At 43.5% G+C, this 18769-nt stretch overlaps 1 protein-coding gene across 1 annotated transcript in view; it reads left to right on the forward strand.

The window, feature by feature from the left end:
* DDX42 (DEAD-box helicase 42) overlaps positions 1-18769 on the forward strand; it is a 991771-nt gene that overhangs the window by 60867 nt on the left and 912135 nt on the right. Inside the window, exon 3 of the mRNA XM_044054957.1 lies at positions 17800-17953. Coding sequence (XP_043910892.1) covers positions 17800-17953 — 154 coding nt within the window. The remainder of the gene's footprint in view (positions 1-17799; positions 17954-18769) is intronic.

Genomic DNA, 18769 nt, shown 5'->3' on the forward strand with positions numbered 1-18769 from the left:
ACATAGGCGGTAATCCATTAAGTATGGAAGAGGTAATCGGGGACCTAGGGACCCAGGTTGACAGTAACCTCTCATTTGACACTCACATAGCCAAAGTGGTTAGGAAGACCTTCTATATTGCCCACCTTATCATAAAGGGTTTCACATCTAGATCGAGAGGTCATTGTGCCCCTGTACTCTTCTCTTATCAGGCCAGTGATTGAGTACAATGCCCCATTTGGGATGTATCTCACCCGACACCTGCAGCAGTTGGAAAGACCCCAAAAGTTCCTCACCAAGAGGATAAAGGGTCTTAAACATATGTCATATGCTGCCCGACTGAAAAAACTCCAGCTCTATTCAGTCGCATACCGCCTACTCAGAGGTGATCTGTGCCTGACGTACAAGGCCATGTCCAATCCTGAATTAATGGACATGCTCCACCTCAGAAAATCCAAATCCATCAGAGCCACGAGAACAAGTGACTTAAACCTCAACACAGAAATAAATAGAACGTGCTGGAGGGACAGATTCATAACCCAGAGGCTCCCTACACTCTGGAACAGAATCCCAGTCCATGTTAGGCAGAGCCCCTCACTGACTCTTTCAAGAGAAATCTCGATGAGTGGATGGGAGATCGTAGGTTTACCCCGGGGGTCATCTCTTTGTCACTACTAGACAGAGGCATAGTAAACTAAACCCTAAAAGGGCGTAGTATTCTCATCCTAAGGGGTGGTGTAAGCCACATACACTCTGGCTAGGCTTATAAATGCCCTAGGGCAGATAGCCTAGTACGAACCTATGAACAGAAGCCTACCTTCTCATACTGTGATGGTTTCACTTACAAAATGATTCTCTCACGTTTGAAATAAAGCTTGCTGGAGTCACCCAATTACTGACATCATCGAGGCCAGGCAGTGCAGGTACTTTTTTTTTTTTTTTTAATCAGTTCCCTCCCCCAGAGTGACATCACCACAGCCGTCATCTGATTCTAACTAAAATAAGACCCACCCATTCTGTGATGTCATGGCTCCCTTGTCCTTCCCCCAGCCTGAGTGCTGTTCATTTTATTCAGTAGTAGTGTAGTAACACCGATGTTTGGAAACACAGAAATTTGGTATGCATACTTGTACATTCTGCATGGCAAGTGATGCTTAGGTGGTGTATTGCTTGCATACTTCTCTGTTGTATTTGCACCAGATACTGCTAGTGTGCAGTTCGGGAATAGAAAGATTAAAACATTACCCTGGTATCAGAGGTGGCAGTGCAACAAATTCATAGTGGCTTAACATGTTTAAAGGTGTTTTTGCACCTGCACTTTTAAAGTTTGTCCTGTTTGTTGCTTTTACCTGTTGAGGCTACACACTCAAGTGCGCTAGCCTGTGTTACATATTTATTGCATTTTCCTATTGTTGCAAAAAAAAAAAAATTATCCTAGTTTCCCGTCTTTCCTTACCTAGAGTAGTCCAAATACAGGCTTTGCTGTATTCTGGACTTTTGGAAAGTTCCTGTGTTGCCCATTTCCTTTCTTGGATAAAGGGAGGCTTCTTTGTTCACCAGTGGCAGTGGGGAGCTTGGAGCAGCCTATCTATCCCTGGAGGAGTGTTCCCAGCACAAGAATCTGGTAGTCTATTGGCCGTTTTAGACCAATTTCTAGCTCTTTCAAGTCTCCCTGTATAAAACCCGCTTTAGCGCGGCTTTGCGCATAGCGCAGCATCAGGCAGCGCTGCTTAATTGGGTTTAAACCATTCTCTGCTCCATTTCCCTTAGAACTGATCTAGTTCTTATAATAAACACCCTATTCCCACTCTAAAGCCTGGCACTTGCTCACTAAAGCAATTATATAAGTCAGCACTAAAAAATTAAAAGCACTACACCCTCACAAACTCCCCTTGAGTATTTTGTTCCCCATTGGCCCTTTTTTTCAATTATAAAGGAATTCCCAATACTATTCTAGCATGTCCAAAGGTCAGTTGTCAATCTCCTCTCCGGTCCAGCTGGTGAATCTGGGAATCTTGAGGCAATGTTACAACTGCCTCATGTACACAGACAACCCTCTCCTCCTCCCAACAAATTCCAACACATGTGAGAGATGCAATCATATAGCCAAACTGGAGGCTAAGCTCTCTCAACTCAGTACTGACGTAACCAGTCAGGAGGAGAAGGAAACCACACTCACTACAATTTCAGTCTCACATAGACCTACCATGACAGCAAACCAAAAACATACTCGGAGGCTCTAAATAAAAATCTGCCTAAGCAGCAGAGACCTCCAAAGCAGACACCCAAGCAACCGCTACCCCAAAACAAAACACGTGCAACACATAGCTCACAAAGCCAGTGTGCCGAACAGTCACAGCTGTTAAGGCTAAACACACCTGATACACTTGCAATAGGTGACTCTATCGTCAGGCACACTGACGTCCCGCTCACCAGGCTGAACAAGAAGGTCACGGTGAGCTTCCTGTCTGGCGCTAGGATCAGCCACATAACACAAGCACTCAGGTCACTCCAAGGCAAGTACAAATATGACTCTGTCATTGTCCATGCTGGTGTGAATGACCTGAGATGTACCTCCCTGGACTACATGAAAAGAGACAGAGGAGCTCTCAGAGCATGTAGCCCAGGCCGGTATGACCCTGACCTTGAGTAGCATCTTACCCTCACCAAGAATGATGTCACAATATGAAGACAAGATGATCAATTTCAACAATTGGCTTAAGTATTTGTCATTCAAAGGGGATCCAATGCCTGTCAGCCTGGGATGACATGCTCAACAAGCCACGATCCTTCGCTAGGGATGGCTTGCACCTATCACCCCTGGGCTTTCGGATATTGGCAAAGGCTCTTGCCACCCCCATAGTGCCTTTTTTAGGCAAGGCTCAAAAGACAAACCCACCTCCATAAGTATCACAAGGGATAAGAAACTAAGAGTAATGCTACTCAACGCCAGTCTAAACCTCAAGATGCACGCACTCAAAACTCTCCTTAGCATGGAGAACATCGATATCTGTGCAGTAACAGAAACCTGGTTCAAGGCTCCCGAGAGCACCCCAGCACTACCAGGTTATACCTCATACCATGTTTTTCAGCCCCAAAACTTGGATTGAACCACAAAAGGAGGGGGAGTATCAATATTAGTCAAAGATAACCACACCTCCAGGTTGGTGGCACAGCATGAATCAGAGACTATCCATGTGCAACTAACGGTGGGTAAAACTGCCTTCCAGTTTATAGCCTGCTACAGACCACCCTCCCAAACCCAGGAACCCCACTCGGCCTTCCTGAGAACACTGGAAAATATGAAGGTCTCTCCAAACACCATTATATTGGGCGACTTCAACTACCCTAACATAGACTGGGAGCATTACTCTAGCTCCAACACCCTAGCCCAAAGGTTCCAAGAATTTATAAACTGAAATGCTATGGAACAACTTGTTGCCACTCCCACAAGATGGGAAAACATACTGGACCTGATCATCACCAGCATGGGGACTCTATGCTCCAGACCAGAAGTGTATCCCTCACTGGTAAGATCAGACCATAAACTAATCTCACTAGATATTCACCCCCCGACCCCAGCCCCTGCCCAGAAAACCACAGCGATAAACTTCTCTAAAGCAAATTTCACACTCCTCAAAACTGAGGTGGAATCCTTCAAAGCCCCCGGGCCTGTGGAAAATACAGCCCAGACCGCAGAATCCTTTATAAACGCATTCTATGAACACCTTCAGGAATGCATGGATCATGCAATCCCAAATAAAACCAAGACCCAGTCCTCCAAAGTTGGGCATCCTGTCTGGTGGACCCCAGCCATAAACAAACTATACAATAGAAGGAGGAAGCTACTACATGATAGAGCAAAATCCCAAAAAGGGAAGGCATCTCTGATTACTATTAGCAAAAAACTACGGGCACTCATAAAATCGTCTAAGGCCAGCTTCGAGAGAAAAATTGCACAGGACACTAAGGATAATCGCAAGGCTTTCTTTTAGTTACGTTAGGAACCTGGGTGGGAATTCCCAGATATGCTCAGAATTGGTCCAAAATGACAAAAAATACACCAAACCCACAGACATTGCCAACATCCTAGCTGACAGGTTCAGCACAAACTCCCCCCCCCCTTCCCCACCAAAAGAGCAAATATCTATCCCAGCAGAGTGCTCTCCCCCTGACATCTCAAATGCTCAGGTAAGAGCCGCCCTCTCCAAAGCAAAAAAACACAGCATCAGTGGGACCAGACGGTGTCCCGGGCTGCGTCCTACATGAACTCCAAGAAGAACTAAACCCAAACATAAAACTACTGTTCAATCTCAGCCTTACTGCAGGATATGTACCCAAAGAGTGGCGTACAGCCTTACTGCAGGATATGTACCCAAAGAGTGGCGTACAGCAACAGTGGTCCCTCTCCACAAAGGTGGTGCCTTAACGGATCCTGGAAACTATCTCCCCATAAGCTTGACTAGCTTGGTCTGCAAAGCTATGGAAGGGATCATCATGGACCTCATAAATAAAGATATTGGGGACCTACAGACACTGGATCCTACCCAGTTCGGCTTTAAGGGCAGATCCTGCCTCTTAAACCTGGTCGATTTCTTTGAAACAGTCACCAAGGACATTGACGAGGGGAAGGTGTTCCACACAGCCTATCTGGACCTTGCAAAAGCCTTAGATACAATACCCCACTTGGGCATTATAGATAAGCTCACCAGCTTAAATATAAACCCCTATGTCACTAGATGGGTTGCAAACTGGCTCAAGGATAGAACCCACATGGTTAGAATTGCTGGAGCCATGTCAGACTCCAAACCAGTTACAAGTGGCATCCCACAAGGCTCAGTTTTGGGACTTCTCTAGTTCGGTATATATTTCTCAGAGGTACAGGCTAACATGGAAGGACTGTGGCTGACCAAGTTCGCAGATGACTGCAAACTGGGTGCCATAATAGACTCTCAGCCGACACAAGCATCCTACAAAAGGGCCTCATAGAAACAGACAACTGGTGACAGAGCCATGGCCTCAAGCTAAACGCCAAAAAGTGTATAGCCATCCCCTTTGGCAAAAATAAAGTGCCCACAAATTACCACATAGGTGGTAATCCATTAAGTACGGAAGAAGTAATTGGGGACCTGGGGACCCAAGTTGATAGCAGTCTCTCATTTCACAACCACGTGGCCAAAGTGGTTAGAAAAACATTTTTTTATAGCCCACCTAATCGTGAAGGAATTCGCATCTAGATCAGGGGAGGTCATCGTGCCTCTTTACTCATCCCTCATCAGGCACATAATTGAGTACAATGCCCCTTTTGGGATGTACCTTACCAGACACCTGCCGCAACTGGAAAGACCCCAAAAGTACCTCACCAAGAGGATCAAAGGGCTCAAACAGATGCCATATGCTGCCCGGTTAAAGAAACTCCAGCTCTACTCAGTGGCATACCGCCTGCTCAGAGGTGATCTGTGCCGGACGTATAAAGCCATGTCCAACCCGGAATTAATGGACATGCTGCACATCAGAAAATCCAAATCCCATCTAGCTACGCGCTTGAGAAACTTGAACCTCAGCCCTGAAATAAATAGGACATGCTGGAGGGACAGATTCATAACCCAGAGGCTCCCTTCACTCTGGAATAAAATCCCAGTCCAGGTTAGGCAGAGTCCCTCAGACTCTCTTCAAGAGGAATCTTGAGTGGATGGGAGATGGTAGGTTTACCCCGGTTATCACTTCTGTGTCACTGTTAGACAGAGGCACAGTATACTAACCTCGAAAAAGGGCATAGCAAAATTAATTTAAAATGGGTGGCAAAAGCCAAACACACTCTGACTAGGCTTATAAATGCCCTAGGGCAGATAGCCTAGTATGAACCTATGAGTAGCTCTAAGCAAGCACCATGTGAAACCTGAACGAGCACCTAGAATTATTCAGTGCAGCTTCCACACCTTAAGTCTGAAAATGAATTCACATACTCTCATGAAAAGGAGTAGCTGCATATTGATGGCTAAAGGTGTATGGGCATGCCGGGTGGTTACTACACTGCAAAACTGGTATGTATTGGTGGAGATATTTGAAAGGCATGAGCAAACACACCAGTATATTAAAGCCATAGCACCAATTGAACTGGAGGCTGGCAGATTTAGTAAGGGATTTTGTCCATGCACAAATATTTCAACAGTGATTCTTTGCAGTGGCATCCATTATCTGATGCAAGGCAAGTTAACCTTGATGTCCTTTATTTAAAAAAAAATCAATAAATTTACTTTGTTATAAGTGACTTCTGGACACAAGAAAAAGGAAGGGGAAAATATAGCAATGTTGTTTGTATGCACAAAGACAAATCCAGGGACACTGCAAAAGGTTTTTTTTTTTGCAAACCAGCCAGTGGAGTAAAAACATATGAAGGCAAACACTGCATACCAGCACACACTGCACATGTAAATCTCAATTTTTAACAAGGTGGAAGCATGAAGTGATACCTTAACACTTAAATTAATAAAGATCTAAACAGGTTAATAGTATAAATGTTTTATTCTTTAGCTCCTTGGTGCAAGACCTTACTGGATGTGATTGCAGTCAAGTAAGGCCGTGGCTGTAGTGCAGCAAAAAAATGTCCCCTCTAACAAAGGAAATGCTAGAGCAAAGATTAAATTACGTGAGTCAAGCACCCTGCTGAGATCTGCCAATCAATGGAATTACCAGGTCAAATTACCCTCAGGACTTTGACAGCTAGGGAAGCTAAGTGTTATGGGGGAGGGGAGAAGTAAATGGACTGGAATTCATTGTCTCAAATTAGTGCCATTTAAACTAAATTAGAAAAAAAAGGCAGCAGTAAACCGCACTTTGAGTGTGTTCTGTGGCATTTGCACTGTTTCTGTTTTAAGTAGTCATCCATCAGCAGGGAATGTTGCACTGTTCTAATTGACTGAGTACTTTGTACGCATGCAACATCTATGAAATGACAGGAACTTTAGGCAAATGGAGGCCTGCATGATGTAACATTTTTGAGACAAAAATGATTTCTGGGATACTGAATGGCAACCTGATTTATCCAAACCACGTCAATATGCCAGCCTCCAGGTGGTCAGAGTCTGGAATTACATATAAAAATATTTAAAATCCTGTAATCCCAGAGTGCTGTTAAAGTGTAGGAAACATCATGCCATGATGTTTTAAACATGTGTTTTGAGTCTGTGGGTGCGGTACTCTAAGTCCAAATCAAAATAATAAATGGATATTCCTGATTTAAAATGACAACATGACATTTATCTGTACAGGATACAGGAAGTCTGAATTTACTGAACTAAACTATGATGTATTTCTAATTAACTGTACTTGCTTCATATATCCATTACTTCCATGGCCCGTATTAAAAAGGAACGCTGTATATACAGCAAATATGAAGTGTGATCTTTCCATTATCACTATGTTCAAGCAAGAGATGCACAGATGTTCTTCATCTCACATTGCTGCAGTCCTTACACTTGGGTAGTCCGCTGTCCTCGGTCGGCCCGAATATCAAAGTATAAGGCTGACGTCGGTCAAGGCGCATTTGACTGACATCAGGACGTCAGGGTACAAATGCGCATGACCGACGTCATATCCTCAGTCTTTTTTGCCGCATGGTCCGATGCAGAAGCAGCATTGCAAGTGCCGGTTGGCGTTCTGAGATTTTTCGATTTCGAAGTTTCAGACAGAGTTCAAAGTTGGCTAAGTACCCGTTGGGAATATTTTAGTTTTTCTTGCCTCAGTGATTTACGGATGTCAGAAAAGTCAATAATTGCATTTCTTGTGGGAAACAGATACCGCATAGAGATTATCATACTTTGTGTATTCCTTGCTTAGGGCCTGAGCACGGCGTTGTTGGCTGTCGCTCTTGTGCTAGATTCAATAACGCACTATAAAGAGAAGGTTGGATTGTGCCAGGTTAGTCTTTGGGAAGCGGTGCAATTATAAAATGCCGTCGGATGCTCCGGCCCGCTTCAAGAAGCGCAAGGACAAAGCAGTTAAGCCTAGGCTAGAAGAACAGTCTGTACGGACGCGGTTCTTTAGAGGTGTCGGTGGAGCGGTGGCTCCACCGGAGGTTTCTTTGGGTTCTCAGGGAGAGACTTTATTATTGCAAGATGTGGCCTCTCAGGAGGCGGGTCAGGCTGAAGGGGCTTCTCAGGTTACTATACTCCCCTCCCTTCCTAGGGTGGCTAGGCCCTCTCCTTCTGTTTCCAAGGCTTCTCCCAGAGGCAGGCCAGGTTCAGCTTCAGTTGGTGTCACCCCTAGTTCTTCTGGAACTGTGCCCAAGAAGCATATGCTTAAAATGGCAGAAGATTTGATTTCTTTGATTAGGGGTTCTTTGCCCCCTCCTGATAAGAGACCTAGGGTGGAGCCTGAGCCTGGGAGTTTTGAGCAGGCTTGGATGTTTCAGAGTCTTGGCTGAAGACTTGCAGGAGTATTCTCCTTATTCTGATTCTGATGTGGATGATTCTACTCCTTCTGCTTCTCCTCCTGAGGATTTTTCTTTTTCAGAAACTCTTCATTCTATGAGGGAGCATTTTAAGTGGGAAGGTCAGGACTTCTCTGATTCCAGGAAAAGGCTTAGAGAATTTTTGTTTCTACCCCAGCATAGGCCTTTGGCTATACCTCCTGTTTTAGATGTGGTGGAAGATGTTTTTGCAGAGGCTTCTCTTAATCCTGATTCTTTGCCTCCTGCTCCTGTTAAACCGGATAGATATTACAGGGTGCCTGAAGCTCATAAGTATCTTTTAAGAGTCCTAGGGCAGACCCAGAAACTGTTAGTCAGGGGCCTAAAGGTGTTAAGGCTTCTGTTGTCAAGAATCCGGTTCCCTCAGACAAAGAGGCCAAGGCTTTGGATAGATGGGGTAAGAAAGTTTATACTTCTTCCACTCTAGCTATGAGGGCTTTGAATTGCCAGTTTCACATGTTAAAATACCAAAACTATCTCCTTTCACAATTGAAGTCTAAGGTTGATGCTCTGGCGGAAGGTATTGATTGTAAAGAGTTGCAAGATTTAGTACATGTTTCTGAACAGGTGGGTAAGCATTCTTTGCAATGTGGTTTTGATGCTGTACAGGCCTCGTCTAGGGTGGCTGCCACTGGGTCAGTTCTTCGCAGGCACGCCTGGCTGAGGGATCAGAATTTATCTGACCATGTTAAATCACGGATTTTAGATGCTCCTTTACAATCTGATGTGTTGTTTGGTTCTCCTGTTGAGACAGTCTTAAAGAAAATGGAAGACAAGGCTAAGTCTATGCAGACTGTTAAAGATTTTTTGCAGGTTCAGCCGCCAAAGTTTAGTAGAAATTGGCCTACTAAGGGGTGGATGTATCCTTCTTATGATTCCCAGTCTAGGGGTAGATCTAGACGTGGCAGGGGCAGAGCTCAGGGCTCTTTCAGGCCTAGAACTGGGAGTTCTCCTGCACAGTCTTCAGGTGAGGGCAGGGGTCAGTCCTTTCGTAAACAGACCCAATGACCTACCTTTTCAGCTGCCAGAGCCTTCGTCTGGCAGCACCTTTGGGAGGAAGATTGGCACTTTACAAAGAAAATAGGAGTTTAATTACGCAAGAGAGATGGGTATTGGATATCATACACCACGGTTACCGGTTTTATTTCCATACCTTGCCTCCTTTCAAAGGCATGCCAGACGTTCCTCCTCCACAAAGAATAGAGGCTCACAAGCAAATTTCTCTGTTACTCCAAATAGGGGCCATTCAGCCGGTCCCTATGCCAGAAGTGGGCCTAGGATTTTATTCTCGCCTGTTCCTAGTACCAAAGAAAGGGAACACGTGGAGACCAATTTTGGACTTATCTATCCTCAACACTTATCTGGACATTCCCAAGTTCAAAATGTTGACGTTACAGCAGCTTTTACCTCTGCTGGGCAAAGATCATTGGATGGTAACTTTAGATCTCAAGGAGGCTTATCTTCATGTTCCTATCAGACTCAGTTGCAGGAAGTATCTGCGTTTTCGAGCTGGGACTTCTCATTATCAGTTCTCTGCATTGCCCTTTGGCTTATCTACTGCGCCCAGAGTGTTCACGAAGGTTCTGGCTCCAGTGATAGCTTTCCTCTGGTTAAAAGGAATACAGATTTATCCATATTTGGACGATTGCCTGATTCTGGCTCAAGAAAGGGACGAGCTTCTTCATCATTTGGGTTATGTGATAGCAGTGCTAAGATGCCTGGGGTATTCTGTGAACGAAATAAAGTCCATTCTAGTACCCTCTCAAGACATGTGCTTTCTGGGTGTGAGACTGAATACAGCATCCCAGATGGCCTTTTTGACCCCGGACAAACAAAAGACTCTTTCCCTTTACTTTCATCAGTTGTCTCACCAGTCCGGGCTGACTGCAAGGACAGTCCTTCAAGCCTTAGGGTTCATGGCATCTTGTATTCTGGTGCTTCCCAATGCCAAACTGCATATGAGGAAGCTACAATGGTATCTCAAAAATGTATGGACACAGCACTGCCAGGATTTGGACACTGTCATTCAAATAATACCTTGCATTCAAAAGGAATTTTTGTGGTGGGCTCAGGAATGTCACCTAAACAAGGGACTCTCTGTGACCCGGCCAGAGGCGAGTCAGATTCTAACGACAGATGCCTCAGACAAAGCTTTGGGAGCTCATCTGAATGGAAAGTGGATACAAGACAAGTGGCCTGCCAGACTACAACATCTACATATCAACTTGAAAGAGATGTTAGCAGTCCAGTTTGCATTAATAGCCTTCAAGGATTTACTTCTTCCAGGGCAGGTGTTGATTCTAACAGACAACACAACTGTCATGTGGTACATCAACAAGCAAGGCGGAACACATTCTTATCCTCTATGCAGGCAAGCAATGATTTTGTGGGAGACTGCTCTCAGTTTACAGCTAAATCTTCAGGCAAGGTTTCTGCCGGAGCACAGAACTCCTTAGCAGATGTGTTGAGCAGACAAATTATGGATCCCCACGAGTGGAAATTGGATCCTCATGTATTTCGAAATTGACAGTGTCATGGGGAACTCCAGACATAGATCTGTTCGCTTCCCCTCTAAACCACCAGCTGCCAAAGTTTTGCACAAAAGGTTTCATCCCACAGCTTGGAAAGTGGATGCTCTTTCTTTCAATTGGAGCAATCTTCATGTGTATGCCTTTCCGCCTCTGCCTCTCCTCCCAAAGGTACTACTAAAGGCCAGACAAGACAAGCCAAGGATGATTTTGATAGCTCCAGATTGGCCTCGACAGCATTGGTACCCATTACTGAGGAGCCTGGTACGGAAGCCTCCATGGCCTTTGCCTTCAATTCCACACCTGTTGTCTCAGGAGGACAGTCATTTGCTCAACGTCAAGCTTCACTCTCTGCACCTAACTGCCTGGCATATTCTGTTTTGAACCATTGTGGGCCTCCACTTCCACAACAAGTTTTGAATGTTATTTTGGAAGCCAGAAGGCCTAGTACAAGGAAAGTGTACGCAGACAAATGGAAGAGATTTTTATTTTGGAGTGCAGCAAAGGATTTTGATGTTTCTGGGCCTAATTTAAGTGTGGCTCTTCAATATCTTACTGAGTTACTGGACAAAGGTTTGTCCTTCTCTTCTATTAAAGTTCATGCTGCAGCAATTTCGGCTCACTATGATTGTGACCCACCATTGTTTTCTCATCCTTTGTTCAAGCAATTTCTTAGAGGGGCAAAGAATATAAGACCCCCACGAAGAGCTCCTACTCCTGCTTTGGATCTCAATTTTGTGTTGGAGAAACTCACTCTACAACCTTTTGAGCCTGCAGCTACTGCTGAATTAAAGTTTTTATCATGGAAGACTGCTTTTTGTTGGCTATTACCTCTGCAAGAAGGGTTTCTGAGTTGCAGGCCCTTATGGCAGTTGAGCCTTTCTTAATTTTCCATAAGGATAGGGTATCTTTACGTACTAATCCTTCCTTTATGCCTAAAGTGGTTTCTAGTGTGGCTTTAAACCAAACTATTCATTTGCCTACCTTTTATGCAAATCCCCAAAATAAAGGGGAAAAGATTTTGCACACTTTAGATGTACACAGGCAGTTGCGTTATTATTTGGACAGAACTAAAGGGTTCAGGCAGTCTCAGCAGTTATTTGTTTCTTTTGCTTTGAGTTCTCAGGGCAAGCCTGTGTCAAAACAAACTATTTCTAAGTGGATTGGGTTTTGCATTGCTTTCTGTTATTCCCATCATGGCAAGGAAGTTCCAGCTGGGATTAGGCCTCATTCCACTAGGGCTACTGCCACTTCAACAGCCTTTTGAGAGGGGTGGCAACTAAGGATATTTTGGAGGCAGCTACTTGGAGTTCAGTGCATACTTTTTCCAGGCATTATCACCTACCACTTTACTCTAAATCCAGGGCTGGTTTTGCCACTGCTGTTTTGCAGGGCATTTTAGCAGCTCCTGCTTCCTTATGATTTGGCCATCCTCCCTTTCCTCTGCTTTGGGATTCTACCCAAGTGTAAGGACTGCAGCAATGTGAGATGAAGAACATAGTACAGTTTTGTACCTACCATAAATGTAGATGTTCAAGATCCACATTGCTGCAGTCAATTCTACCCTCCTTCCCCTCTGTTGTTAGAGGCGGTTGTGTGGGTTGGGTGGTCAATTGGGTGTATATTGTCTATTGTATATATTGTACATATTTTTAGTGCTAGGATGGTTGGTTGTTGGTTTGCTGTCTTTTGGTTTTTGACCTTTATTTTTAGGGTCTTCTGACATCTGGGGCAAGAAAAGACTGAGGATATGACGTCGGTCATGCGCATTTGTACCCTGACGTCCTGATGTCAGTCAAATATGCCTTGACCGACGTCAGCCTTATACTTTGATATTCGGGCCGACCGAGGACAGCGGACTACCCAAGTGTAAGGACTGCAGCAATGTGGATCTTCGAACATCTACATTTATGGTAGGTACAAAACTGTACTGTCCTTCCACAATTACTTCACGCCGCCTTTATTATATTTCACAGTTGCGTACAACGGGTAGAATTCTGAATTCTACAGTGGTTGCCACCATACCAAATAAAGTCCTCAGCTGTGTGAGATTCATCTGTGTAGCGCATCGGCAAAATGTGATCCGCAGCATGTTACAAAGTTTAGCAGATAAGCAGTGCAGTAGACAAACGGGATGAAGTTCTAGGTCACACACAGCAACACAATCTGGTTTCCTGTGATCACTTGCCTTGCATCGTCTCTGCTCTCTTTGCGAGCCAGAGGGAAAAACCGAGCATATTCAACTTGTTTGTTTTTTTAATTTAAATATGGGGTACTTCAGTGTATGGCTAGGTGGGGTTGCATATTTTTATTTTCAGTCCATATCTGATTGATACCACCAGTTCTACATGGCATCGTTCAAGGGGTACCGCTAAGATGTTTATACTTCCTACATAACAAATGAATGCTTTGGAGTGACTTGGGTTTGTTTTGTGTAATAACTGCAGATTTCTTTAAATGGGCATAAATATGACTGGCACAGTTTGTTACATTCTGCACAAAATAACCCATTCATAGCTGTCGACTGTCAATATTTTTGCATCACATTTTTGGCGTATTTCTCATAACATTTCTAGTTCTCTGGCAAATCAGCGAGGACTGAAATCACTACAGAATGACACGCATTTGCATTTCAGACTTCATAGCAAATGCACGGTAACACAAATCATATCATTGTACCAACTTTCTAAGTTTATATTAGCAATACTTAAAATCCGTCCCTATGTTTTGTAGGTTTTTATACATGTATTCATTTGAGCTGTATTTTTCTTTTATCAGCTACTCGCTGTACAGGTTTTACTGTACGTTTGCTGCTGTATATCTTGTGGTTTATTATACTATAATAAACAATTGGGAGAAAATGGGGTGGATTGAATTTTAATGATTAACGGCTACAATTACGGACTTTTACTTCTTAAAAAAATGCACTTTTAATCTCTTATTTCATCCCAATGATGTCACAGACACTGACCTACACTGACTGACTTATTTAGTCAACCTTTAAAGCTAAAAATACTAATGTTTTATAAAAAAAGTGTTCCTACATATACAGATAAGACGTTCAAAGAAATACTTCACTGTGGCTATGCAGATCTGATGTTACTGTTGGGGGTGTGACTTGGATTGCAAGAATCCGATTGGCTGCCACCACTTGCTTTATCAATAACTTTTAAACAGGATTTTCTAAAATATCTTTAATGTGACCTTAATGTAAAAACATGCTGAATGATAACTATATAAGGTAATTTACACATTTCAGTTACCATTTCAGCATGTTTTACATTAAGTTCAGCTACAAATCGGGATGCCAGTTTCTCACGCTTGTGGAAGGCACTCTGGGATAACAGCTTCAAATTAATGTCTTCTCATGGCGCGCTCTGTGTTAAGCACAGAGGCGCCATGAGAAGGTACTCTGGGTTAATTAGTTAAAAGAAGCATACCTGCATATCCCAGTCAGGGAATCTTGCAGAAGATACCTACGCTTAAAAGCAGGCTACACGCACTGTCAGTTCTCTGCACTACCCTTTGGCTTATCTACTGCGCCCAGGGTATTCACAAAGTGCCTAGCTCCAGTTCTTGCATTTTGCAGGCAAAGAAATATTCAAATATACCCATACCTGGACAATTGTCTAATTCAGGCAGAAAGCCAGGACATACTTTTGAATCATCCGGCCTTTGTACAGTGGGTTCTAACTTGTCTGTGGTACACCATAAACAAGAAAATCACACCTGGTACCTTGTCAGCAAATAATATTCCTGGTAGCAATCTTTAATACAACTTCCCAGATGGCTTACCTCACGCCAGAGTAACAAATTCATTTGACAACCTACTTCAAACAAGTGGCCACAATAGCCCTGCTATCTGCAAGACAAATACTGCAATCCTTGTGGTTCATGGCCTCCTGCATTCTTCTAATTCCATATGCAAGACTGTATATGAGGAAATTACAGTGCTATCTAAAAAGCTGTGGTGTCCACATTCTTGGGATCTAGAAGCAATGATTCCTATCATACCTTACCTACGCCTAGAATTCCTTTGGTGGGCAGAGGCCTGCCACCAAAACAAGGGACTACCTGTCACACCACCCCCTTCTGCCCAAACCCTAACAGATGCATCGGACTATGCATGGGGGGGCTCACCTGGCAGGGAAATGCGTTCAGGGCAAATGGAACCCAAGTCAAATGCACCTGCATATCAATCAAAAAGAAATGTTGGCTGTACAGAATGCTCTGACAGCCTTCAAGGACCACATTCTTCCAGGACAACTTATGGTAAAGACGGACAGCACAGCACCACTGTTATGTGGTGCATAAGCAGGGGGGGTACACATTCTTGCCCCCTCTGCAGACTAGCCATGGCATTATGGAACACGGCCTTGAGCTACCAAGTGCACCTACAAGCTCAATTCCTGCCAGGAAAATTAAATACACTGGCAGACGGACTAAGCAGAAATCGCATGGACCCACACGAGTGGAAACTGGAACCAAGGCTTTTCAACATGTTGACAAACAAATGGAGGAGCCCAGATATAGACCTGTTTGCTTCTCCCCAGAACTACCAATTGGACACATTTTGCACAAGGACTCCCCCCCCCCCCCCCCCCCCAAGCAAGCTTGGAAAGTGGATGCTCTATCCTTCAGCTGGAAAAAACGATCAGTCTGTGCCTTCCCACTTCTGCTTCTGCTCTCCAGATTACTACTAAAAATCAAACAGGACAAACCAAGGATGATTTTGATTGCTCCAGACTGGCCACACCAACACTGGTACCCCCTCCTGCGCAGTGTGTCACGGTTATCCCCATGGCACCTGCCTCAGACTCCTTCCCTGTTGTCTCAGCAGGAGAACCAGATTCTGCACCCTCAGCTTGTAACACTGAACCTTGCAGCCTGGCTAATTACATAATCTCTCCTCTACCATCCCTCAGTAAACCTGTGATGGATATTTTAGAGGCAAGGAGGCCTAGTACTAGAAAATATTATGTTGAAAAATGGAAAAAATTATGTTGAAAAATGGAAAAAATTCTGTGCCTGGAACCAATCTAAACGGATGAGCACAGCAGCGCCCAATTTACCTCAGATTTTACAATACTTAACTCAGATGCTTCACAAGGGCCTGTCTTTTTCCTCCATTAAAATCCATGCCTCGGCCATTTCAGCTCATTATAACACAGAACCTCCCCTCTTCTCTTATCCACTGCTCAAGCAGTTCCTCAGAGGGACCAAAAATTTGAGACCACCTAGGAGAGCTCCAACCCCAGCCTGGGACCTTCACTTTGTTGTAGAGAAACTCACTCTACCTCCTTTCGAGCCAGCTGCTACTGCAGGCTTAAAATTTCTTTCTTGGAAAACGGCTTTCCTTTTGGCAATCACTTCAGCTAGAAGGGTATCTGAATTGCAGGCCCTTATGGCAGTGGAGCCTTTCATTCGGACAGGGTGTCCCTCAGAACCAATCCATCCTTCATGCCCAAGGTGGTATCCAGTGTGGCTCTTAATCAGTCTATTCATTTGCCAACCTTCTTTCCCAATCCACAGAACAAAGGAGAATGGATACTGCATTCCTTAGATGTGCACAGACAACGTATATTCTTCTTGGACAGGACTAAACCTCAAATGAAATCTGAACAACTGCTGGTAGCATTTGCTACAGGGGCAGAGGGGAAGGCCATTTCAAAGCAAACCATTTCTAAATAGATAAGCCATTGCATTCATTTCGGCTGTAAGCACCATGGGAAACCTATCCCCCAGGGCTGCATCTACCTCTACAGCCTTTCTCAGTGGCGTCCCTACCAGGGACATCTTAGAATCTGCTACCTAGAGTTCACCAAGCATGATGATTTGCCAATTTTCTCTAAATTCAGAGCTGGCTTTGCCACTGCAGCCTTGCAGGGGCCTTATAGCTGGTCCTAATGCTTTCTAAATTCCTCCTCCCAACCATAACTTTGGGAATCTACCCAAATGTATTGACTGCAGCAATGAAACACTAAGAACATAGTACAGTTGTGTACACTTACCATAAATAAAGATGTTGGTGTATTCACTGTTGCAGTCCCGGTTACCCACCCTCTAACCCCCTAACTTCTTTTGGCTATACCTCTACTTTCCCTTACTATGCTTAAAAGCCTTTTTGGTGTATTTGCTTTTATGTTGGAGGTATATCATTGTATGTTTATATTTAATTGCTCCCCGTTAGGGCGGCACCTGACATCTGGGGCAAGAAAAACTGATTTAATGGTGTCTACTGTATGTTTTATACCCCTGACGTCATGGAAGAAGGGACAGCAACCGACGCAGGACCCAAGACTTTGTTAATCAGGCCGACTGAGGGCTACCTGCAAGCAGATAATCCAAATGTAATGACTGCAACAGTGAATACACTCGTAACATCTACATTTATGGTAAGTGTACACAACTGTATTTTTTCCTTCATACCAGCTCTCCCTCTTCATTCAGTAGAGAGTTTTATGCAAAAGTTTGGTGACTTAAATCTTAAATTGGTATATAAAACTGCTCAAATGTTTCTGTTCTGTGTATTTGACTTTTGACTCTGTCATTCATGTGAAGCAAGGAGTGTTTGCTATACTGTACATGTAGTTTTCTATTTAAAACATTTTAAGCACTGGTACAGTGTGTTATTTTAGTACCTTACTTGTTGGCTACAGTGGGAATTGTTGCCATGTGAGTTTTTAGAACCTGGTTATTTCTTTGCAAACTGGCATAATTTGTGTTGGTGCACTATTTTTAAGTTTCATATTGAGCATGTATAACTTGCTGATATCTTTTATAATGGAATAAAAATTGAATGCCTGTCCTTTTTATGTTTAGTTACTTTGAGGATGATGATGATGACTCTTCCAATGTTGACTTGCCATACATTCCTGCTGAAAATTCTCCAACTCGTAAGCAGTTTCACTCTAAAGGGACAGAGGAGTCTGACAGTGAAGAAGATCCCCTGGATGCTTTTATGGCTGAAGTGGAGGTAAGCCGTGTGGCTTAGTTTTAGTAACTCCAGTAATGTAACAAGTTTGGTCTTAAACTAAAAATTGTGTGCGTTTCTAATACTGTGTTCAGGATGAAAAAATGGGGATTGAATGTAGGCGAAGGAATAAGAAAGCTGGCAGGGAACGTTTCACTGATTTTATAAGAGCTGTATTTTGGAGCCTTAAAAATGTTGATAGGAATGGTGAAGAGTAGAGGGACCATTGTTTAGAAAATGAAGTTGTAAAATATGCAGGCAAGTATATGATGGAGCAAGACCACAGGGGTATTGGGATCTTTAGGTGCAAGTATGTTTTTTATGAACTGTTATTGACTGACATCAGGGCACTGGATAATATGTGATGTAGTGTATAGGAGCTAGCAAGTTAGGCTGGTGCACGGCAAGAGCACTTGTTAGACCCAAAATCAGAAAAAAGGCCAGCACCAAGGAAGGTTCAAAAGTAGTTTAATAAAACTGAAACTAGACCGGTTTCAGCAGCAAGGCTTTCATCAGTAGTATAGTCAGCAAAAAGCACTTAGTCATCATCTTATATAATGTTCTGTAAGGCATCTATATGACATCACTTCCTGATGAGTCAAAAATGCAGACAAGGCAAAAGTAATTGAAAAATACAAGGCAAAAGTAATTGAAAAATACATAGTTCAGTAAACAAAAAGTTTGCCTAAGTTGCATGCATATCTCCAGATTATAATGAAAAAATCCAAAGAGACACAGTATACTGGTATATCAATGATAATAAACAAACTTAATAAAAAACATACAATAAAGGGTAAATGCCCAAAAATAAACCCGAAA

This window comes from Protopterus annectens, chromosome 13.part0 (assembly GCF_019279795.1).
Source record: "Protopterus annectens isolate FY-2018-M chromosome 13.part0, PAN1.0, whole genome shotgun sequence".
Lineage (NCBI taxonomy): Eukaryota > Metazoa > Chordata > Ceratodontiformes > Protopteridae > Protopterus > Protopterus annectens.